The sequence below is a fragment of the Chiroxiphia lanceolata genome, chromosome 3, assembly GCF_009829145.1.
Source record: "Chiroxiphia lanceolata isolate bChiLan1 chromosome 3, bChiLan1.pri, whole genome shotgun sequence".
NCBI classification, from domain to species: Eukaryota; Metazoa; Chordata; class Aves; order Passeriformes; family Pipridae; genus Chiroxiphia; species Chiroxiphia lanceolata.
The window spans coordinates 109,705,609-109,730,807 of NC_045639.1; the positions used below are offsets into that span (position 1 = coordinate 109,705,609).

At 43.0% G+C, this 25,199-nt stretch overlaps 1 protein-coding gene and 1 long non-coding RNA gene across 7 annotated transcripts; both read left to right on the plus strand.

Moving 5' to 3' along the window:
• The first annotated feature begins 755 nt into the window (after positions 1–755).
• LOC116784769 lies at positions 756–2,706 on the plus strand. Its single transcript, XR_004356237.1, has 3 exons — positions 756–1,222; positions 1,431–1,615; positions 2,549–2,706. It is a non-coding gene; the product is annotated as an uncharacterized LOC116784769 (long non-coding RNA).
• Positions 2,707–2,925: 219 nt separating this feature from the next.
• UBXN2A (UBX domain protein 2A) lies at positions 2,926–21,733 on the plus strand. 6 transcript variants are annotated; one of them, XM_032683700.1, is made up of 7 exons: positions 2,926–2,974; positions 7,164–7,217; positions 8,643–8,778; positions 10,601–10,710; positions 12,288–12,428; positions 17,121–17,285; positions 20,108–21,733. In XM_032683700.1, the coding sequence occupies exons 2-7, from the start codon at positions 7,177–7,179 to the stop codon at positions 20,394–20,396; spliced, it is 882 nt and encodes a 293-aa protein (XP_032539591.1). In that variant the 5' UTR covers positions 2,926–2,974; positions 7,164–7,176; the 3' UTR covers positions 20,397–21,733. The 6 variants fall into 6 exon arrangements, with proteins under 6 accessions (XP_032539591.1, XP_032539596.1, XP_032539593.1 ...); XM_032683705.1 differs by having other exon boundaries at positions 2,957–2,974; positions 8,643–8,695; XM_032683702.1 differs by lacking the exon at positions 2,926–2,974 and adding an exon at positions 3,181–3,321.
• The last annotated feature ends 3,466 nt before the right edge of the window (positions 21,734–25,199 follow it).

Genomic DNA, 25,199 nt, shown 5'->3' on the forward strand with positions numbered 1-25,199 from the left:
TAGCACCGCCAGCCTGTTACTATGCTGGGTGATGTATAGCTTTGTAGTAAAAACCAGACTCTGTCCTAAAATGCTTACAATAAAAATAGGCATTTATGAACACATGTGTAGATAAGCTTTAGCACCATAAGAATGCAGAATGGCCTGATTAGGATCACATGGCAAGTCCATCAGAAACATTATTGGCTCATAAATCTCCCTAGTCCTCACATACAATCTTAGCTTTCGAAGTATGTTTCCTTGTTACAGATCCAAGAACGAGCTCATAAACTACACTACCATACCATCATTGTAGTTTCACTTAAGAGTCTCTTTGAGAATTCACATGATATGTTATTTCCAAATGTGTGTTATCTGGTGCAAACATTTGCTCAGGCTGCCTTGAATTTTTCATGGTTTTATGCGTTCTACACTACTTTTAAAATTGAAGCTATATTCACTTTTCTTGTGGATTTACAGTACCAGTGTCCAGCAATATGTGTGGATACTCCTTCCAGTTCATGAGGGTAACACCCTCATCATGATTGCTGATTCACCCAACATCTCCAATGACTCGCTTTTCCACTGCACAGCTGACTTCCCAAAAACGTTGGTTCCTTAAGCTATTTCTCCCCGTGTGGTAGCCTAGACGGTTCAACATTCCTTCAAGGAACATGTAGGAAAAGGACACTGTGCAGAGGAATGTGCTGTCTTTGTCAGTGGAATAGCCAAGTACAGAATAACCAGATCCTGTTCTCCCATTTTTTTTGCAGTCCCAGTTCCCTCCCAGCCTGATTCAGCTCTGTGTTCACACACTTACAAAAGGCTTCAGGCAACAACTGCTATCTCAAGTTAAGGTCAATCAATACAGCTGATGTGCTGATGTTTAATTATAGGTAGCTGACGGTGTCCTCTGGCACGGGTTAACCTTGTTAAATATATGGTTTAAAAATATCCCTTCAAAATTAATTTTCTGCTTGTTTTTAGACACCCTGTGTGTGCTGGTTCTTCCATGACCTTTATGGGACAGGCAGTGGCAGCTAAAACCCTGCTTTACTTTGTCAACACTGAGATTCACTCCTACATTATAAAACAAGTTCAGGGGTTGTCACTATCTTCCACGCCAGTGCATCTGATCTCTCCTGACAAAGGGGCATGAGATGGTTGTATTCATCTCATGAATACCCTGTTAGACATTTTTCAGCAGACACAGTCTGGGCTGTTTGCTTCTATTCAACATACGGTAAGAAAAGGACCATTTGCTTCTGTTCATCTCGTGTACTGCCAGAGAATAAGCTGTATGAAATGCACAGAGTCTAAAAGGATTTCAGCGATGTCTTGATTGCAACAACATTCTTGAAAATATCCAGCTTTTAAGAAAAAATTATTTTTTACATTATATGAGTGTTGAAGATCTTAAGATTTTTCTTACTCATATGTTTTCTCAATAGTTTCAGTCATGAGGGAGAACAGCTGTACTTATAAGAGCTTTTAAGAAACCACTGAATTCACTAGGACACCAATTACTATTGTAGTAGGTCAGTGTGTCTCCAGCTGTACCCTGATTTCCAGTAATAGACCTAATCTTCTAAATCAATATGTGATTGCAGCTGGGACGCCTCCACCATTATACCAGGTAAGTCCAAACCTGCCTCCTATGCTTACCTTTGGGTCTGCAGAATTGTTGCAGAAATGGCCCCCAGGGAAGGGTTAAATACATTACTGAATTTATGTGTTTAATAAAATGGAGTCAGTGTACTTAAAATATTGAAAGAAAATATAAAACAGTCCAGCATTGCAAAACAACCCTCAGATGTTTTAGCTAGGGTTTTGTTAATTCCTTGAACTTTTCAGCAGTGCTACAATATTCATGGCTTAAGTTTTAAATATATAAAACCTCATTTAATGGAATCAGTAACCCTTGTAACAAACAAGTGCCTTCTATTCAAAAATGTTGAAGTATTTAAAGCATTAAACAAAACCAGGGAGAAGAGAATCTCAGCAATCCATATTTTGAAATATAAGACTCTATGTATTTTACATCAAAACAAAAGCCGAATTTCTTACTATTTTCCCTGAAGATTCAGAGGTAGGAGCTGTAATTATAATTCATCCAGTTAAAACTTAACGATTAATCCAAACTGCCTTCAAAAGGTTTAGTGCATTGTGACGTACATTACAAAGATGAAGAAATTATAGCTGTCAAGTGTCAGATTCTACTTCTGTTACTCACCGTCACTGAACTTCGAGACTAAGCATCTTATTTTAACGTTTCTGAACGATGTGATTTTAACTGTTGTGATTAAGGGGTTGCAGAAACGTGTCCCACGTGAGGACGACACTCAATGAAGTATTACCTCTGCTTTTAGAATTACCTTTGATCGCACTTGCAAATTCGCAGTGGATTTCCCATTAATTAATGTGAATTAGCTAGTTGTGGCTGTTCAATTTAGGTTAATTTTAAATGTTTTATAGTGCATCGCTAATTATTGGGGGCTGAAAACCCCAACCCTTATTAAACAGCGTGCAGGTGCAGGCGATGCATTCACTCTGCTCGGTGTTTTTCCAGGTGCTGGCTGCCCTTGGATAGCTCCTAGCACCACCGTCCCGCAGAGAGCGGCTTCTCCAAGGCCCAGCACAGCGAACTCCGCTAAATCTTTCCTGCTTCCCTAAGGATTCCCTCCCATTTTCCCACGTCTGATTCACCCTCGGGGGTCTCTGCTTCCCAGCCACCGCGCCGCTCTTTTGTCCTCGGTGCGAGGCCTCGGCTGTGCTGCTTTTTCTCATATGTCAACGCTCGCCCTTAATTAGCGCCCGCCGCACAACGAGACACTCCCGCTCCCCGAAGGGCCGCGCGTGCGGCTGCTCGGACAAAGGGCGGGGGCCGCTGAGGGCGCCCGGACACCGAGACCATCCCCCGCGATTGTGGGTGTGTGACAGACGGACACACGGACTTTGTTGTCGGGACAGAGCTGCCTTGGCAGCCGCAGGCCAGGCACAGAGGTTTATCTCTCTATATATCTGTATCTATACCGATGCTGCGCCAGGTCCTGCCCGGGCACCGCCGCAGCGGAGCGCGGAGTCTGGTCCGTTCGGGCCGTAGGCCCCGCCAGCCCCCGCCTCTCCCCGCAGGACAGCGCAGCCCCAGGGCACGCCGCGACTCCCCGCGCAGCAGGTGCGGATCCACACGGACAGCCCGGCACTCCCCGCGGGGCCGGGGCGGAGCTGAGCTGAGCTGTGCCCGCCCCGCCCGGAGCCGCCGCGCCTGCGCCGCTCTGCGCGGGACACCGGGAGTTCCGCGGCGGGCGGGCGGTGCTGGGACGGGCGCTGCGGGACGGGCGGGTGAGTCGCTGCGGGGACAGGACAGGACAGGCCGGGCTGGGGGAGCGCGTCCCACAGAGCCGCCGCCCCTTCGGCTCCCGCCGGCGCTTGGGCTTCGCCTGTGGCCGCCCCGGCGGCGGGCGGGTTGAGCCTCCCGAACCTTCCCGCAGACTCTGCCCGGAGACTTCGCCCCGCTCCGGACCGGCCGCGTCCCGCGCGGGGCGGTGGTGGGAGCGTTCCCCGGGGGGGGGGGTCCCTGCCCTGCCCGGCCCCTCTCGGGCGCACTGGGCGTTCCACCTCTGCGTCGCTACCGCGGTATTGCCTCATCGCCTAAAAATACCTCCCGTCCGCCCGCCGGGCGGGGGCTGCGCTGGGCAGGGCGGGTTTGGGCACCGGCGCTGGCGGGAGGCGCGGAGCGTCCGCCCGGCCTGGCTTGGGGGTGCGGGGGAGTTCAGGTGCTGGCAGCCGCGGTGTTGTCCCAAAATAGAGTCTTTCACCCAGGGTGCGAGAGGCCAGTCCCTATACAGAGCCGAGGTATTTGATTTATTTGCGGTTCTGCGCAGAAGGGGGGGCTGGGTGGCAAATCCGCAAAGCCAGCGCCACGACTGTCAAAACTTTTCACTATTTATACGTTTTAGCAAACGGAGGTATTAACGTTCCTTTGCTACGAGTTACATAGTTCTCTTATTAATGAGTGTACTATCTTTTATTGGTTAAATGATTGTCTCGCTTTTTATGTTTATTAGTCTGCATGCTCAGTCTTTCTCTTCTTTTGGGCTGGTGGGTTTCTTGAGTTGGTGGTCTGTGAGTTGGTGGTCATGATATCTCTCTGCCAGAATTACCTATTACCTTTTACCCAGTTGGAGCTGATTCCAGCACAGTTGCTGAGTTGGCTTTGTTAGTTTCTTCCTTATCTTGGGAGTTCTGCATAATGTCCTTGTGGCCCATAAACTCTGCATTCTTTGTGTCCACTATCAGTACATCCTTCTCCCAAAGCTTAGTTAACCACTCCTTAGGTCTGAGATCATTGAAGCATGTCAAGTCCTAAACCTTAACAGGGCAGTTCTACAGACAGGTAACTTATCTTTCTAACACCTGGACATCAAGAGAGGGGACAAGTTTCTTTCCCAGTGCACAGCTCCTCTAGCCAGCTGGAGAGGAAGCGTGAATGCTGTGGTTTGTAACTGAGCACATCAGTCCCATTCAGGCCAGTAGCTTTGATGTTCATCTCACTATTAATTCGCACTTGTCATTTCCCTGGAGCTTCCTGTCTCTCTGTGGCACGGTACAGAGCAGTTTTCAGCTGTGATTTCAGTGTGGTGCAGGGATAGACAGTGTTGTGCTGGGAGCAGCTCTCCACTCAAGGAGCTTGTTCTGCCAAAGTTTGTCAGGCAGGCTGTCAGGGGAGAGGGCTGCATGTGCTTGTGTGGGTATTTCTGCCCTTCACAGCTAGGGAAGCATCACAGGTAGTTTCTGGTTTTTCTTGCAGTAAAATGACTGGAAGTGTGGGCTCAGCTGTATTAACCGCAGAGTTACTTGCCAAAACGAATACATCTATTGAGGGCTGCTTCTTTGGAAGCTCTGGCTGTGAAGCCACCACTGGGTCAGTGCCCCATCCCAGTGGGGCTGGTCACAGGGCTGGAGACCCCCTAGGGCTGTGTGGAAGGGCCAGTTACTGTGTAACCCCATTTACTAGATGTAGTTGTGGTGGGCTGCTGGCAACTGCATCTTCTTCCCGTGTTTTAAATTTAGTTTCCGGAGATGCAGGTTCGGTTCTGAGGTACTTCTTGTCACTGATGCAAAAAATAAGTACCAAAATTCTTAACATTTTAAGTGGCAACTAGGGATGCCCGTTACAAGTTGGTGGGAGAGGTGATTTGTGTTGGTTGGGTTGACATGCTGAGCTGAAGTGCTTGCAGCGCGTTCTGATTGCCATTTTGGTCATAATAAACATCAGTACGCTATATAGGATGATTTCGTCACCTTGAGAGATTAACACAAACATTTCTTCCAAGTATAATTGCTGTTGTACTTTAGAAGGAACAGCAGCTTTCACAGCTGACCAGTTTTGAATAACATTCACGCACATTTGAGGCCAGGCTAATGTAGCCAAAGAGCTAATTTGAAGAGCTGCTTCATTGTGTCTGTCTCTTTTTAACAGCTCTGATGACAAGTTACAGAGAATCAACAAAAGCAGATGGCAGGAGGTGGCTCTTGTTGCCCACTGGAGTGAAAGAGTATAGAAGATAAGCACATTAACACAAACTACAAAAAATTAGGTTGGACTAAACACAAAAAAATACTTTGTGTCGGAGTATGTTAAAGCTGAATTTGAGAGAAGTTTGAAAAAATTATACTTTTTAAGCACTTTGCTTTCACTCCGCTTACTTCATACGGAGAGTTCTTTTTTAACAAATGCAGTACAGAGTTCCAAGAACAACGATCAGATATGCATATAAGGTCATCATGTACCAGCACAAGCTTGCCTGGTAGATCCAGTGCTCTGGCAGAACATTTGTAGGAGGGGAAAAAAAAAAGACTGACCCTGATCTTGTGTGACATGTCAAAGGTGTGCAAAGTATGCTGTTTTGACCTAATGCGTAATAGCATCAGTTAAATTTAAGGCTGTCTTACCTTTCAAACCTATTATGTGCATATTGACCAAATTTTTTGGTCGTTATAGGGGTTTTCTGAAGGCTTATGTACTTTTCTACATAATGTGCCTCACAAGGATTTAACTTTAAAGATGAAAGAATACCAGTATTAAAACTGGAGGAATATGAATTAGTACTGAATAACTGGATGTAGGTTTTCTTTTTTTTGGTCAGTGCTGCATGTTGTTTTGCCCTAACCTCTCTGTCTTGTTAAATTAGATGTCAAGACCGCTTAAAATTTATATTAATCTTGCTGTGCATGCTACTTTTTTCAGGATTATGATGGCTGTCACCACTTAGTTTGATGCTCTCTAAAAGCCACACACAATGTCATGACTGAGTCTCAGACCTGCAGGAGGAGAACATCATCTGTGTAACCTGTACCCAGTGAACTTTGGGAATAACTCTTTGAACACAGTTGCAACTTAAAATTTCTGTTTTCTGGGAGGGGGGACTGTTGCACAGTTTCAGAGTGGTTTTATTTTTCTAAGGATTTTTTAGCAGTTTCTGGCTTTTTGTGACATTCTGTAACTTTTTTCAGAGAGCTCAGGAATGAGCACCGATAATGAGATCAGTATGGGATTCTTCATTTCTTTTGACTCAGCAGACTAATCCTGTAGTATATTTAGTACTTGCAAATCCAGGATTTTCTTGCCAGCTAAACGGTAGACCAGAAATGATAATTCACAGCTTCTGAGGTGCTGCACCAATATGTTGAGGTAAGGTAGGAAGGGGAGCCTGACAAATCTTGCCCCTTTCGGTAATGCACAGTTAAGGTGAAGGTCACTGAATGCCTGCAGTGGCAGTGCAGTTTTTCTGCAACCATCTCATAGTGCTGTGGAAAATCAGGGGAGTTTAAACCATGTCGATCAGAGAAGGAGTGTGATGTTTTTTCCTCGCCTTGCATAAGTATGGGCATGTATTTTCAATCTACAGTGTTATTATTGTGGAATGTATCTTGTACGTTTATGAGAAAGTAACCTTGCTTCTGAACGTCTGGAACAGATGCGTGGTTCATGTGTCATTAAATTAGAAACTGCAGGAAAACAAAGAACCATCTGGAGACTTGGTGGGGGGGGAGGTTGAGGTTTCTGGTTAAATGTATTATCTGCACAGGAAAAAATGTAGTGTTTCAGCTACAAAAGGAGGGAAAGTGTGCTGGGCATTTTATTTTGGTTTGGTTTTAAACCATCTTCTTTCCATAATTAGGTGGCGCACCAGAATGAAAGACATGGACAATATCCAAACTGTAAAGAAAGAATGGTAGGTGCCAGTTCTCCCCTCCCTATTTCCTCCCCTTCCTTTCCCATTGCTGTCTGTGTGTCCTGTTATGACCTTTCAAACTTCGTTAAATTCTAAAATTTAATATTTTTTCTCTATCCACTTAATCCACACGTACTGAAGGTTTCAAAAAAATGCTATCATTTTGCTGAAAGATTCCTCACATACCTGAAATGTTTCCTAGATGCAAGAAGCTCTGTAAATATTTTTATTTAAAAAAGCAAGGCAGCCTTACAAATTGCTAACTCACTGTGCAGCTCTACGTTTGATGTGGAGGTGTTTGGTTTTCCAGTTCTGTTTCTGTGGTAAAGCATAGTGAATACCTACATTAATGCTTCAAGTTTCTTTTGTTCTGTTAGAAAACTAATGGGGACGGCATACTTTTGAAATTTCTTCTTTAATGTTGTTGAGGTTTTCTTTTGTTTAAAGATGTTAATCTGTGGGGATTCTTAGTGTGGCATAGATGCACTGCAAACAATTCCATTTTATGCAAATGTATCAAATTACCATGCCAGTAAGCATTGCTGCTTCTGAATTCAATGCAGAGTTTTATGTAAAACTGGGTATTTTTCAAGAGCTGGGATTTTTTTTCCTGAATTGCTTAAAATAGACTTTTCTGAATCTCCAATAGGAATAACTCCTGCAATGTTTACTAAAAGCTGCATAATCCTCTTACTATGCAAAGAACCTATACTGAAAGATAATCATTCATTCAGGTTGCATATTTCTGCATTTTGATTGGCGAAAATTTAACAGAAACAGCTGTCACATATACAATGTTCTATAAAAAGATGTGGTTGATGCATCTTTTTTAATACCCTGGCAGTCTCCACAGTGTTGAAGGCTTCTATTGTATTTCTTCGGTGTGCTCCAGTGGTGTTGAGTCACTTGACTTTCTCTAATGCACTTTCCAAGACAGTGATGGTGGTGCCGGGAATGGGCAGGGTCAAGTGGGGGTGGGGGAGTAAATCCTAGGGCAGTTTTCTTGTATGCGTATTTTAAAACCTATGGCAGAGGAACCTAAGCCTATATCATGGAAATGCTTTGAGGAAGGGCCTTCATTGGTGTGCAGTTAAATGTTGGGTGGTTTGAATTAGAAGTATGAATCACCTAACTTGCATTCGTTGTTCTGATACCAAGTTTAGAAGTTTTGCACAGATGAATTCACCTTTTCTATTGTCATTCTTTAACTTTGCTTCTAAAGTGCAAATAGTAGCAGTTAAGAGACTGAGAAGAAGTTTATAGAAAATGCACAACACTAAGTTGACCTGATGTTTTGTAACAGCCAAGTAAGCTGGGTGGAGGGGAGTGAGCCTTCTACACCTTTTAGTACTGAGCTTCTGAAGTACCTGCTTATCCTCATGCATCCTCTGAGGAGTCATTTTTACTTGTGTCTTTGTTCTGCAGGGTGTGTAAATCAGGAACCAGTGATCAGATTTTGAATGGTACAGAACAAAACTGTGAGTACTTTGTAGATAACCTGTTTGAAGAAGCTCAGAAGGTTGGTGCTATGTGTGTGCCCCCAACTACAGTCAAGAATCAGGTAGGCAGTGAAGAAAAAATACTCCTGTTTAACATAACAGCACTGCAGGGGTACTCTGGAAAACAGATGCCAGAAGTCCAACAGTCTTATCCAGTACATTTGTAAATAAATTCACACTGAATTCAGAGAGCTGTAGGAACAGCCTCTCATGTCTCAGTCAGCCAGGCCTGTGCTGCTGTACTTCTGGCTTTTACTAATTTATAGTGGGTTTAGTGTCATTCTAGAACTGATGCTGGCATTGGCTAATGCACTTCTGCTTTATTAGTAAGGAGAGTGACATGAGCAGAAGTTCCAAGGAATGACAACTACTATTACATAAGGAGTTATTTAAGGAGCTGCAGCCTTCTTATGCAGAGGCATAGCCCATATTTTTTCATTTACTCTTATTCATATAATTATGGTAGTAGTGGGATGTTCAGTGTGGGTTTCTATCTTGGTGATTCTGTCCTTTTCAAGTTTTTCTGTTACTCACGAAAGACTGCTAAGGGGAGGGAGAAAAGGCCATGTAGAACAAAGATGTCACGAAGAAATGTGGAGTGGGCATTGCTGGAAATTATGTTCATAGAGTCCCTAACTGAGCCTGGAAAAAAAAGGAATTTCAGGAGCAGTATGTTAAATTGCAGTTCTGAAGTAGTGTTACATGACATTACTTGTGTCAATGCCTAAATGGGAAATTGGTGTGGAATAATTAACCCATGCTAAATTTGCATACTGGCTCACTGTAAAGGAACCTTCCCATAATTGGAACTCCTTCCACATGCATTGGTGCTATAAGACACAGGAGTTTTTTAAAGAATGTAGTCTTGCTGAGTGTTATAAACTTTTTTTGACAGACTACCCAACTGAAAGAGAAGGAATTTTATTCAGCAGTTTGCACATGCCTGTTTATTTATGTAGCAATCATCTAACAAGTCAAAATGCGAAAAAGAAAAAAAAAAAGATAAAATTGTCAGGTACTATCAAGCCTAGTTCAAACTAATTTCCAGCTGAGGTGAATTCTGCATTCATATCTGCTTCCTATACCTCACCTGTGGCCAAGTATCTGTCGAGACAAGGTTATTTCAGGGATATGAAATATTCAGACCTGGATAATCAAATGCTTCCTTAAATGACATGATGCATAAATGTCCCAAATATATTCATGTTACAGTTGAGGAGATTTTAGTAAACAGTGTGAAGGCTATAAGTTGGAGTAGTGGATGATTTCTGGCGAAGTTAACGAATCACCGAGAATTTATTTTTCCATTCGCCTAACACCAAGGTTTTGAATATACCCAGGAATTCCAGGGTAACATAAATGTATGACTGTGTGAAAGTAAATTTTCTGGGACTTGCTTCATTTTCTGAGTGAAAAGCTTCTGCATGCATTATCTCAATGCCTTTACTTTGAGAAAATCTTCCTGAATGACCAGAACAAGGCTCTACCCTGGTAAATCCCCAGCTGGACTATTCTAGCAGTTGGTGTTCCAACACCAGGCATGTGTGCTCTCAAATTAGCTCTTGAGGAGTTGCAGCTGGCTGGGATTGTCCAGCTCTTTTATTTTTTTCCTCCTTTCTGAATTGAAGGAGTGTTCTTGACCTGGGAAAGCAGAATGACTGGGGGAAGGTTTATTTCTAACCCTGATTGACACAAGATCCTTAGAAATGTCACTTACCCCCTGCAGTTGCTGTGCCTGTTGGCTTGGGGCCAAGGCAGATTACAGTGAGCCTGCTCTCAGTATTTTTAGTCCATGGAGTGGATGATTTATAATCACAGGGTACTGTGGGTATACCAAGCTGCTTTTACATCAGTGTTGTAATGAGGCTCGTCCTTACTTTGTAGGTTGATGTCATCATTAAACTTTGGAAAAACGGGTTTACGGTAAATGACAGTGAACTTCGGAGCTACACTGATGTTGCAAACCAGCAGTTCTTGGACTCCATTAAAAAGGGGTAAGCAAGTTTTGTGTTCTTAACCAGCCTGAGTTAATGTGCTTCAGGTAGCACTTAGCTTATGCTCTAGATTTTTTACATGGCTCCTTGGCTTTGCTGCACTGCAGTGTCCCTGTAGGAGCGCAGGCCCTGCTGGTCTCGTTCCTGCAGTGCTAATGGCTGTTGAAACATCAACAGGTGTAATACAGCTTTAAGTGGCAGTAGTGTGCAGTTACTGATGAATAGATAAAAGGCAGTGTTGGTGGGGGGCACAGCAGGTGCAGAACAAAACAAAGAATAAATCAGTGCCCAGTAAGAGCTTCTGATCAAATGGTATTTTGACTAATGAACTCAATGCACAAGTGGTTGAGCATTTCTGGTTTTATGGTCTTTGTTTTCTTTTTGTTCGTGCAAAGCCTTAAACAGGCACAGATGGTCCATGTAACATCAAGAAACTCTGGTCAGTCTTAAGTTTCAGACATTTTTCCTAGTACAAACTCGCTATTTCAGTCATTTTACCTGAACACAGAATTCTTATGTTTATCCCTGTGTCTTGTCTTTATCCTTGTGTTAAAAGTTAATGTGTTGTCTTGATTTCTGCTAGTGTTTGCAGTTGTTGGTTTAAGAAAGCAGGTTGACCATACAGACCAACGTGATTTTGAACCTTTAATTTGTAGTCTGTTTTCTCACCCCAGACAGATGGAGAGGATAATATAATTCAATAACTCCTTATCAAGCATGTGAAATTACTAAGCCATTGTACTTTTCTTTTTCATACTTTGCTAGCCTATGAAAAAATACTGATTTTATACTATTTCTCCTCTATGGCTGTCATCTGTGTTAGTTGTAATAGCAATTAACTGCACTGTTTAAAGCTCTTTGTGTTCTTTGTGTGCATTCATCAGAAGTTTGCCACCTTTCTTCCACTGTTTGCCTGCGAAGATGCTAATTATGGGATGGCTCCTGCATAATCATTGATGGTAGAGAAAGCACTTAGTACAGCCCCTCTGCCAGCTGAGCCCCTCCACCCCAAATTGTACCGTCTGCATCAGAGCTCATAGACAAAGGCATTGTTGTTTTCTGCTTAATGCAATTAAAGCATCACCAAGGTGATGTTATTGCACTAAAGAGTGTGGCTATTAGTGATGATCTAATTTTTAAAGGCTGTGGTTTTTTGTAATTAACCACATTGTGTCTAAACTCAGTTCTTTCTCTTTAAAAGCCAATTGTCTTTTTTTTTCTTGTTTTACTATAGAGATAAAATAATTCAGCCTTTTTGTAGCAATGTGCAGCAATACTCAACTTCCTACACATCGTGTCCTTAAAAGTGGTAACTGCTGAGTAAACTTGAACATCATTCAAAAAACTTTTTTTTTTTTTTATTGTTCCATTTCTAGTTAATTTGCAGTTCAGGAACTTGAAGTTGTTTGTGTGCCATGCACTTAATGTAAATTTTAGTAAATTCTTGGGATTTTTTTTTTTTTAAAGCATCACCCTTGAAAGGCTAAATGTAGAACAAGTATTAATCATTAATCTATTTTGTATACTGAAAACAGTATAGTTGTTCTTTATCTGACATGCCTTCTTTTTCTTTTAAGGGAACTGCCTTTCGAGCTACAAAAAGTTTTTGATAAGGAGGAGGTAGATGTGAAAGTGGAAGATAAAAAAGATAAGGTGTACTTGTCATCGAGAAAGCCAATGTTTCATCCCTTTTCTGGTCACGGTTACAGATTAGGAAGGTGAGTAGTCTGACGTGCTCTATGACTGAGTAGTTGAAGGGAACTGTACCTAGGTTAAGGATTATAATTCAGGTTGGAAGTGACCTCTAGAATTTTCTAATCTAAACTCCTGCTCAAAGAAGGCCAGCTGCAGGGGCAGATGAGGTTGCTCAGCCTGTTGTCCAATTGGGTCTTGAAATCCTGCAAGAGTGAAAAGCTGCACAGCCTGCTCTAGTGCTGGACTGTCTTTGTAGGAAAGAAGTTTTTCCTTATATCCAGTCTGAATGTTTCTTGTTTGAATTTCTGTCCTCCATGAAGAGCCTGGGCCCCTCCTCCTGATGGCCTCCTGCAGACCCTGACAGGCTGTTTGTAGGTGCCCCATGACCACCACCATCATCCACAGGCTGAACAAACACCTCAGCCTCTGCTCACAGAGTGAATGCTCCATCCTGCAGCGATCTTGGTGTCTCTCCATGAAACCTGGAGCTTGGGGGATAATTGGCCATGTTGCTGTGTTAATACAGACAGGATGCTGGTATCTTTCTTTGTTCGAGCTCACAGTATTAGCAGAAGTGTTTCCAGCTGAAAGGCTGTCATTCTTCTGTGACTTAAGAGAAAAGAATCTCTTTTAAAGCTTTATGTTTGAGAAAAGGGGAGTATGACAATCCCATAAAGGAAACTGAAGAAGTAAGAGGTTATTTTCTATTCTCTTAAAATTGCTCCATACTTAATCATGCGTTTGTTGCAGTTAAGGCATTTTAGCATGTTACAGTGATCCTCTTTACTCCATGTCTCTCATAGTTGGAGAGTGTCAGCCACTAATGCCAGTGCTAAAACTGTGCTTGATTTACAACCAAACTGCGTTGTATTTTGGCCAGCTGTTGTAGAGGGACAGGCCAGGAGTTCATGTGTTTGATCTCTGTGATTTTTCTTTACTCCAGCCAGATTATCTGCTTCACATATTCTTGTCATGAAAGGTTTATGTGCCTATAAAAGCAGGCTTGAGCTTAGGGAACAGGACACTTTCAGTGACCAGGAGCCTACAGGATCCTCCACAGGTGGGACTGCTGAGTGACCTGCAGGCTGGGGTTGTAGACTGTGGTGAAACCTTACGTGAGCAGCTTGTGTCAATTAAGTGGGAAGGGTTTGGCTGCTAAGGCCCCGTGCTCATGCTGAGGGAAAACGTGACCTAGGCAGGGGAAGAAGGTAATGTGCAGAGCAAGAACCTGATAACAGTAAAGGATGAATGGTTCCAGGCTTCAGAGAAGCAAGTATCTGTTTTATCAGTTGCATCTGTTCCAGTAGCACAGTCAATTCAGTTGCTCCATGCTTAAGTAGATACTGTCAATAGGGAAAACCTTCCCTTGAGAGATGGATGAGATGCTGCAAGACTTTTGGTGGCACTGAAATCCTGAGCAAACAAGGATCAAGAACTTAACCTTATTTTACGTAGGTAGCAAAACCAAACAGATCCTCAGTGTGCTGGGTTTCTGCTGCTAACCAGTGCTAAGTGGTAGGTTGTTCAGCTGCTTGTTTTGCTCTGCCATGCCTACAGCAAGTAATGATCTTGCTTCCCAGTAGGCAAGTTAGGATTTGGAAACATGCTAATCTGTGAATTTCGGTTGACTGGTCTTGTGCACTGAGTCTTGTACATTGAATCCTACAACTTGCTTAGCATTTGTTTTTGTTTTTTTTTTCTACTCTTCTAGTCTATTCTGTGCTATGCTATCAGAGCCTGTTCTTTAAAGACAAGTAAATATTTTTGCTGATGTTGGAAACATGAGCAATAAGTGCTCTTACTCCATAAACTAGTGCTCAGTTCCTGCTCTTAATAAATGTCCGTTGCATGTATATGCTACACTTGCAGCAGAAAAGCTTAATGGAGTAGAGCTGGCTGAGACCTGGAACAAGTTTTAAGCTATGGAACTCCTTTTCCACAGTTGCATTTGTGTGATTAGTCAGAAATGAGAGAGACAAATGACCGAAGAGTTTATTTCAGCTTATTGCTTATCTAAACTTCTGTTTATCAAAAAAACACTTTATTAGTCTATTTTGCCAGTGATCCTAGGTGGAGGAACTTTGTGGTGCATGAACCATTATGAATTGGTCTGTTGGCTGGCTCTTTAAAACTTTTGTTGGAGGAAAACTAGAGGAACTAGAAATAAGTATATTGATACAGCTCAGATGAGCTTGATCTTCCACTTTTTGTTTTACAGGAGAAACAAATGAGACTTACCAGAATTTTCTGATGTACCTTATAAACCTGTATAACTAATGGATATATTATGTTTTATCTACCACCATTCAGCTGCATTTCATAGTTTGAGATTATGACTAGATTTACAACTGCACTTCTCTGTTGAGCTTATCAATGCATCTTTAGGACTGCATCAGAAATACGTTAATTAAACTATTGACTGAAATCCCTTGTAGCAAAGTGGGCTTGCTCTATAACCTCATTAGGGTAAAGCACTGTGTGTCAAGCTTCTGAAGGATGAGTCAGGGTAAGTCATGATACCTCACTCCTGGGCTTTTTCTTCTCAGGAAATTGACAGGATGCTCTTATATCTCTTCGATCTTTAGTTTACATCTTCTTTTGATAATCTTATAAAAGGAGTAAGCCTTTAAAAGGAGTTGCAGTGCTTCAATGTCAGGCTAATAAGAGACTTAGATTCTTAATTTGTGACTTTAGACAAAGCTCTCACCACTAGATGGCTTTATCTGTCAGTTCTTCAAGAGCAAAGTTGTTATATATAGAAATGCTTTAAACCTTGATGAATACAGTTCTTCTGACTCTTGCAGCTTCAATAACGTGTTGGCTTCAGCTTCACACACACTTGCTTTTGAAAGAATCATCTCCAGTGTCTACCACAAATTGAGATATGACCTTGAGGGAAGCTGGTTTGAGAATGACACCACACCAAAATCTGTATCCATGGGAGACAGTTTTCTGAGCTACAGCTGTGACTGATATAGTTCAGCCCAGGCTGGGCCAGACACTGGGCAGCTGCACAGCCGAGCACCTCTGCAGCCTCTGCTGTGCACGAGTGCTGCAGTGTCTGAGCTGAGAACTGAACACCACTGAGCAAGTAGACAGCAAAAGCTGATCATTGTTGGACTGAAGTATGACTTGAAATTTTTTTTTTTTTTTTTGCTTGGCTCACAAGACTGTTTAACGTTGTCTTGCTGGTGCTCAAGCTTTTCATCCTGATCTAGAGGGCAGTTAAGTTTTATTCTGTACTGAGGTCAAGCATGAACAGAAGCTGGGTGTGAGATAGTGAGGCAGGTGAATAGTAGTAAGTCACCTGTACTTGGAAGACCAGAATATTTTACGGATCTGCCTCTTGGTGCCAAGTTCTTGTGGCCCAGCTAATTTCTGTGTAATCCAAAACAGGTTGATGTCCCTTATCTGCCTCCAATCACATTGAACAGCTCTTACCACTCACTTGGGGATGAGATTTCTTGATCCTCATTCTTTTTGCTGAGTTTCAATTGAAGAAATAAAAGGTGTCTCTGCTGGTTGATATTCTATAAGTTAGGGCAGCACTTAACTAGGCAGTGGGAAATAAGAGTTTTTGAAATACCTCAGACTAAGAACTTGAGCCCAAGACTCTAACTTTATTAGCCTGAATATATTAAGTTGTTAGCCATCTTTGTTTTAATTATAAATTAGCTAAGACTTTTCTGCTTTATGATTAAACTAAGGTACAAGGACATAAGAGAGCAGATGTGCAGTATAGTTATTATTCTATGGCCATCAGTTACCCCGTTCTCTCTCAAGAAACTGTAACTGATCAATTTTCTGTGCAAGGAGAAAGCTTTTCTGCAAACCGCTGCTAAGTGTTCATGTAGTCAGTGACCACAGCTGAGCCCAGAAAAGAAATGGTAACTCCTTAAATCACTTCTCTTGCTCTGCAAGCAAACATCTGGTTATACTCACAGGAGCTGAGGATGTGCCCATTGGATCAGCCCTGACGATGACTTAAACAGTACGTGCTGAAAAGGCTTAGTCATGAAAGCACTAAGCTCTAGACATTTCTTCAGAATAAAAATTTTTGCAAGTAATTTTTTTGTTGTTTGATTTTTAAGATCATGGTCTTGGACTGAGGTCCCTGTATTCTGTCAAGTCATCTTGTGTGTCTTTGCCCCTATGGGAGGGTTGGCTGTAGAAAGTGCCTTAGAAAAATAAAATCCAAATGCTGTGTGTATCAGCCTGGATTTTTCACATTAAGTCAATTGCTCTGATAGATGAGTAATTCTTCTAAGCTGAAATAGATGATGCTGGAGTCTAAATCAAGGCTAACAACATTCAGTTAAATTGAATTACTGTAATCACATTACGGTGAAAATTAACTTTGAGTATGCAAATTCAGTACTCAACCCCCTTAAAGTTTCACCTGTGTGATTAGAGTACAAAAATGCATGAAGCATCTTCAGACTGTTTTGTCTCTTGTCTATTCAGATTTAATCCTTCAGTCTTATAAAAATGTTAAATATGAGCAAACTGAAATTCTATACCATGTTGAAGTCTTTAAGTGAAAGTACTGGCATACAGTTGAAAAAAAGATGATATTTATGTCATTTTTGTTAAAATAAGAAGTCATCAGTGCACCCTGGTACAGGGCAGAAAGCTCCAGAAGCAGAGGTCTGGAGGGGGGTTCAAGCTTACATGTGTACCCAGAAGCCATAACCTCATACGGCTTTTCTTTTCAGTGCTACTCCAAGGATAATCTCTAAAGTGAGAGATGATCATCAAGGGCCTGATGACAAAAGACACCTGCCTTTAGTACCCTTGAATGATTTGGAGCCTATCACTAACATCCAGATCTGGTTAGCTGATGGGGAAAGGATAATTCAGAAATTCAATGTTTCTCACAGGTAAAATGTATTTTAGCACTGTCATATGTATTTACATCTGAACTATTTGTGTTGTGCCTGTATACATAAGTCTCTGATTTCTGTGGATAATCTGTCTCCTCAGTTCACTTAGTGTTGGACTGCTGTGTCTAGAAAACCTTTGAATTTTGAGAAATCTATTAGTTGAGAAGAGAGGAGCATAAGAGGAATGTGAACTGATATTAGTAGTCAGTTTATAACTGAGCATAAAGGAAAATCTGAGGAAATTGTAGGAGTTCTTTTTAGGTTAGTGTAAGTTAGGCTCATTACTAGAGGAAACAGCTTTTATGATTACAGATTTCTCAAAACAACTACATCTGGAGCAAATGGCTTACTAAAAAGCCTGCTAGTCATTGGGCATAGACAGCACCACAGGTGGAAGCTGGAGAATGTGACTTAGAACTGAGCCAGAGAAACCTCTGGGGAGGGCCAGAGTCAGTGCACTGGGCAGGGGAGGTTCATCTCCTGCGTGTCAACATGGACAGAATAGAATGCACCAAGTGTGTTTAATTATTAATTAATAAAAGATCCAGTTCCCAAGGAAGCTTATAAATTGGATAATGACAGAAGGTGTCAGCACAGCACATGTATGCAGGAGCTTTGAGAAAGTAGGATTAACACTTTTTGACATTCAATTGTAGAACTACTGTCTTGAGAGGCCTTTCTCAAATCTGTAATTTGAGAAATTATTCCAGCACTATACAGTCATGTCATGTAAAGGATATGTTGACTAACCTTCGAATTGCTTCACAGAGAAGCAATCACAGATTTAATACAACCCAGGCTGCTGTCAAGATAAGCTGTATATGTCTGTGGCTGGTCAGAAGAAAAGCTCAGCAGTCGAAGGTTAATGACTGTAGTTTTTTCTTTGACTTGTACTGATTTATTACTGTTAGTGGCCTGAGGTATGAACAGAAAGAGTGTTATGATGTACTGCTGAAGGGTCAATTGCTATTTTAATTATAAATACTTAATTGAAGGGCTTAATATCTTAATTATTCCAGGTTTCACACATTTAAGTGTATTTAGAAGCTTTCTGTCTTCATGAAAAATAGCAGTTTGAACAGCTGCTAAATGCTTTTGAGAAGAAAAAAAAACATCTGAGATAAGCAGGACAACAGCCTTACTGATGCAATGCTCTTTTTGAAGTAGCATGCAATAAATATTCCATTATAACATACCCTCTTGCCACAAGACCAGCATGTTTGTGCTGTATACAGTATTTGTGTATGACCCGATAAGAACTAGAGGGAAATCCTTTTAGAGTACATATCCTTAAGTGTGATGATTGCACATATAGCACTCCTTTTCAGTGGAGACACAGAATATAGTCAACTATTTGTTAACTAAACTATAGATTAATGACATGTAGCACATATGTTGTAGTGTCTGGGTAAATTGATTACTGCTACCCTTTTGCAGATAGAATGTGTATGTGCCACAATAACTGCTGCTTTAGATGTGACTTGATTTCTGCTGAAAGATTGGAGCAGAAGTGCAGGTACCACTGTAGAACTGCAATATGGGGAATCAAGACATGAGAGTGTAGCAACTAGCAGAGTAGAGCTGTAGGAATAGCACACAGAGCTGTCTCTTGGATCTGGTTGTGTGCCTTCTTGAGCACTTGCTAAGTTAGTGTGAACCTGGAGTATTGGGTATGGAGCCTGGAAAACTGACTTTCTAAAGCAGAGACCCGGTGGCTAATTACCTGAGTTGCTCTCGGAACACAGTGAACTTTGATATGATGCATGTAGACACGTGTAAATGTCCAACCAAAAATTTAGTCCTGCTTGAGGCTTTTCAGGCTCTAGACTTATAAGACCAAGCAATGTCTCTTAACAGAGGCCTGCGTGCACAGGAATTGGTTTTTATTATGCTGGCAAATCTGCCCTGGGGAGTGAGTATGGCTGAGGCATAACACTTGGTCAGCTGTGCTGCTAAACTGTTAGGATGGCTCTCCCCCAAGCCAGCCAGCACTTCCTCTGTTGATATCTAGCCATGGTTCAGATGTTAGCTCAGGTCATGGACCATTCCCAGGAGGCAGTAAACCTCATGGGCTACGCTGTGAATGGGGGAGAGGAAGGATAAGTTAAGTTGCCAGTAGCCAGAGTCTACCAGCTGGTCTCAGGACTGGAGAATGGACACTGACACTGCATTTATTTTATTGAGGTAGATGTATCCTCTCATCTTCATTTTCTAATTAAATTGGTCAATCCTGATTGTTCTGCAGTGAAACCTCTGTCTTGCTCACTTATTGCAAGGTTCTTCACACCTTAATAGGCAACTTAAATCTGTAATGAATTCACCACTGCACCTGCTTTGGTAGGATGAGGCTATATTTGGTCCTAGTTAATGTATCAGCTATCCAGACAATTTTTGCAGACCCTTCTTCTTGATTTTTATTATGGTTCTGCTACATGTACCACACACTGGAAGCATCTTTATTCTAGCTCTTGGCTACAGAATCCTCAGGTAAGAGCTCCACCAGCTGGTTAGGAAATGGTAGGCTTATGTAAATACCATCTGAGCCATGGTGAAGCATTTGAGTGCTCAGAATAAGATGCTCATCCCTGTTCCCTTGGGAATACTCTCAGAGCATGCAAACCTTAGTCCTTGCCTCCCAAGTGGATCAGGCATTTCAGGATACTACCCCATCTGTATTCCTCCAATTCTGTGCCATCAGGCATTAAATGAAGTTGTGTCTCATTCTCATCCTGTGGTGGCTGTGGGTGTTTGCACACATGGTCTGTGTTGAGATTGCAGTGCCAAAACTCTAATGCCGAGTTTTCTTATTTTCTTCTCAGAATAAGCCATGTCAGAGACTTCATAACGAAGTATCAAGGATCAGAGGGAAGTGTTCCCTTCACACTGACAACTTCCCTGCCCTTTCGAGAGCTGCAAGATGAGACACTCACGCTGGAGGAAGCAAAGTTGCAGAATGCTGTTGTTGTTCAGAGACTTCAGAAAACAACTGAACCTTTCAGACTCTTAGTGATAAAAGCACCTGACAATGACTGTAAAACTGCTGCTACCCCTAACGGACAACTCAAGAATGAGCAAAAAAATGCTGTCAGTAGTACAAGATCGAATTAGCTTTCAACTGGCCAAAAACTAGATGCAGGGGAAACTAGGCAAAACCAAAAATGTAACCAGCAATATGTGGATGCCCTCACATCCTCATGCACTGTGCTCTTAGAGAGCAGTATGGGTGCTGTGCTATCATCTGCTGTAATAAGTATTTTCAGCTAGACTGGGTGGTCAGAGCCTGGCTGTATAACATAGCAGAGGTAACTGTACAGCAGATCATCCTTAGAATTTACTTAGATAAAAAGCTTTGTAGTTATTTAATGAGTGGGTTTAGGTGGAACAGTTCTCTGAGACTTAATTACTACTGATAGCACCTTTTAGGGAAAAATAGTATTTATTTTTGCACTTTGGACTAAACTGAAGCATTTCACTTACATTGTGGTGTAAACTGCTGCAGGTTGCATTCTTCTCACAGTAACTTTTAGACAACAGATGCTGCAGGGAAGCTCACATTTGGACTCTTAACTTGAAAATCTTCGGGATCTTTGGGATTTAACTTTTATCACAAGATCTGCAGTGTAATAATGTTCTGTCAAGTCTGTACATGATGGTAGGTGCATGTGTGAGAGGATAGAAATGAGGTAGTCTGGTGCATACTGCATACGAAGTGCCTCAAAGTAAGCTCTGAAGGAATTGTTATTACCAATGGTTGAAGTGGTTTCTGCCTCTTCTGGGCTGCTACGGGTGTCTTACAGATCAGGTGATGTTAAACTACCTAGCTCATTAGCATTGAGATCCACTTTTAGCTTTGTCACACAAAACCTTCTGCTTTTGTGGCACTGCCGTACAGGAGTAGTGGCTTACAGTTGTTTTTGTATTCTTTATCTGCCTCTGCCCTGAACTGACCAGCTGATTGAGACACTAATTACACATAGCCAAGTTTCAAAGATCTTGAAAATCCTTATTTGAAAACTGAGGGTTTTCTCCCTCCCTTGCTCCATTTCCACCCATATCTTTTATTTTGCTATTCATGTACTTGAGGCATAAAAATTGTAGCCAACTATTCCATGTTTTCCTAAAAGAGAAATCAACATAAAGACTAAATATTTTGTACTGTGTTTACTAAGCATGTGGCTTTGTGAATGGAACTAAAGTCTCTAGGTAAGACTTATCTCAGGACCTTTGGTAGATGCTGACTAATCTGTACTACCTAAGCCAATGGATGATTGTTGGGGTTGTACTTCTTTTGCGTGGTAAAATGAAAGATGGTTTGGGATTTTGCTGGTTTTGTTCTAAATAGAAAATTGCTTCATTTACTTGTATTCTATCTGAAAACTGGGAGACTTCAAACTATGGGTATACTTACTTCATTTCCAGGGATATAAAACTGGTTTGCCTCAGCATCTCTCCTGGTGTGTTTGAGGACAGTGAAATCAAAGTCATCTACACAAATATCTATTCAGTGTTCTCAGAAAGTAAATCTCTGAAAACCATGCAGTTCACTAATTCAGTGCTGTAAACTTCATGTGCTACTGTGTCATCTGAGTTTGTGTAGCAGGTTGTAGAACTAAATTTTCTTGGCTCTTGCACTGACTCCCCACCCATGTGAAAAACAGGAAGAAATGTGCAGACAAATCCACTAGTAAAACTGTAAAGACAAACACCTACAGACTCAGATCCAAACCTAAGTTCTCAGAGCTTCCTGAGCAGTGAATTTTATTAATCAGTGCTTTTGAATTTGTCCTAATGTAAAAATAAGTGTTAGAAAACCACACGTGCTTGATAATGAGCTCAGTTCTTATCTAAAAGGTGCATGAAATGTCAAAGTAACAGTGTACTGTTCAAGCATTGGCAGCACAGAAATTCAAAGAAATAATTAGTGTCAGATTGAAATCGAAGGGGGGAGTGTCAAATTGTAGGTAAACCCATTTTGCTTGCTGTCCTTTGGAAAGTATTTTGTATTTCAATGTTGGTTCGTGTCTGGTGCCAGCATTTTAAGAGATTGCACAGCTTGGTTCTACCTTGCTGTATATTGTGCTTTACTGAAATCAGCTCTGTCTGGCTAAAGCTTTGGTGTACTTGAGTGTGCATTTGCAGTTTGAAAGTGTCATGATCCTAATTACAAAATGACAAAGAGCAAATCTTTGAAAAGTCTAAAATGATGCTGACTGCACTAATCCTGTGTTAGATTAGAAAATGCCTTTAAAAAAGGCAATGAACTGTGATTGGATAACTTATTTCCTAACTTGGAGAAAATCTTTGGAGTGAATACAGGGCTCTCCTGAATCTAATTGGGTTTTTGTGAGCTTGTAAAGACTGATTAGCTACCTGTAGTGTCTGGGCAGCCTAATCTCTTGCTCTGTGCTGTAGACAGCTATTGTGCATTGGTCAAACAACAGTAAAACTGGCTTGATCAATGCCAGAGTTTGTGAAACACACAAGTACTATCAGTTATTCATTGTTTCTTCACAAACCTTTGCTGTTTTGAGTAAAGCCTGTGCATTAACATGATTTACAGCAAATTTGAAATAGCCAAGAAAAGAACAAAGAAAGGAAATTTTGTTTTTTCCCTGTTGGTTTTCCCTTTGTGAAGAAACATGCAAATGGAAGTAACAAAGATTTAGTGTGTTACAAGGATGATGAAGAGAAAATGGAGAACCTAAATGCTGAATTTCAGTGTTAGATGCATACCTTGTATCTAGCTTGGTACTGGTCAGTCTGTCTGTGTTTTGAAGCTCATCTGGCCTCAAGCCTGTCAGGACCACCTGGGAGCCCAAAAGCTCCAGAGAGTTTTCAACAAGGCCTGTTAAGGCTGTAATCTCAGTTTTCTGTTGGAGGTCTGGTTTTAAGAAAATAATGCCTTATTTTTTAAGTATTTTGCAAATTTGCAGTAATTAGTCTTGTCAAATGAGGCTGCACAGGATTTGCATGTCTGTACTTTATGGCATGGTTTGTGGTGGCTGCCCAGTACCCACAAGGTGACCCTGCAGAGAGCTCTTCGAATCAGTCAAGCCACAAAGCCCTGTGCATATAGATTAGTCGTCATCTTCCCAAGACAGGCAGGTCACAAGTCCTCCTGTCTTTGTTGGCTTCATTAAACCTTCTCTCAGGCTGTCTCACTGTTGAAAGAATTCATACTCCAAATTGCAATTTGTATTTTTTTCCCCTCTGGTGCAGAGCATGCTTGCAAGAGCACTTTCCTGTGGGCAGGGTGGTGCTGAACTCCTGCAGCCTTGATAAGGGTATTGGCTGGAGGGCAGCAGAATCACGGAATCAATTAGGTTGGAAAAGACCTCTGAGATCAAGTCCGACCTGTGACCAAACATCACCCTGTCAACTAGACCATGGCACTGAGTGCCTCGTCCAGTCTTTCCTTAAACACCTTCAGGGACTATGACTCCACAACCTCCCTGGGAAGCCCATTCCAATATTTAATCACCCTTTCTGTGAAGAAATTCTTCCTAGTGGGAGAACTAGCAGCGACTCTCCCCGCAGGGCGGGCGGGTGTTGCGTGATCACCGTCCAGCTCACAGACGACGGCGTTGGTCATACATCCGTGTGAATCGGGAAACAGCGCATCTCTTGAAGGGGACAGAGCTGGCTGAGAACAGCCCCGGCACCTTCCGCCGCCGTGCCCCGTCCTGGAACACCGCGCTGCGGGAGCTGCCCCGTGGAGGGCGCAGGGTGCAGGGCTCGGCGGGGCGGGGGATCCCCTCTTCCAGTCCGGGGTGACAGCGCCAGCACCTTCCGGGCTCTGCGAGAGTCGGGGAGGGTCACACCGCCCGCTCTGCCTCGGCCGCCCCGCCCCGGGCGCGCAGGTGTCGGGCGGGGTGGGATGTGCGCGGTGCCATGGCGGGGGCGGCGAGGGACACCCCGGCGGGACAGGAGGAGGTGAGGGGCTGCGGGCGTGGTTAGACGGCCGTCGCGGGGCTTGGGGAGCCCCTCGGGCACAGCCCGGGGCGGAGCGGTGTCGGGGTCCCGCCGCGCTGGTGTTTCGCTCTCATCGCGGGTGGGTTGCGGGCGCTCGGCGGTCCGGGCAGCCTGAGCTCGCTGCCGCCGCGGTTCGTGCGGTGCTTCGTGCGCGGTCTCAGCGAGTACCTGGAACAGCTCTTCAACCCTTCCCGCTGCCCTTGCGCTCTCTCTGGGCAGCGCCGTAGCCCCGTTGTCTTCCCTGGATTCACTGTCCGCTGCCGTGGCAGGAAAAAGCGCGTTCCCTTCCCACTCCCTCTCCCCTCCGGGCCTGCCTCCCGGACCGAGGCGGGTGAGAGAGATGCTAGAGGCAGGAGAGGTTCGCTCCCCTCAGCAGCTCCCGACTTCCAGGCGTGTGTTGTGAGCGACTGAGTGTTTAATGCTGCCCCTTCAGGCTCGGTGCTCGCCGAGGTGGGAGTGGGAGGAGGGTAAGGAGTGAGCGAGGACTCCCCCACTCCGTGACTCTCGAGGGGACACCAGGTAAAACTGGGAAGGGGCAGCTTCCAAGCAGAGAAGCTGAGGTAGCTTTCCACAGCACAGTGGAGAGTGTTCAGGTCCTGGAGCTTATCAGCCACGGTGGGCATGTGCCGTTTGGGGTTCGATTTTTTGGGGTGCATTGATGGCAGAAGTCTGAAGATTTTCCACAGACACACACCATTTTTGGCTTGCAGAGTCCCTTAGCATTATCAGCAGATGGAAGAGTATCTTGGGAAAGTATCACTTTATCCCACCTTATATGCCCTTTCTAGGTGTCTGCATCCAAGCCCTGCTCCTGTTGTTTCTTCCATTCAAGGGTGGGCTGATGTCTTTAGGAAACCTGAAAACAGTTCTCAAGGTGCTTGGTGTGAGGGGGCCTGGGATGCCACCCATGACTATCACACTCCTGCTTCCAAGAGGCAG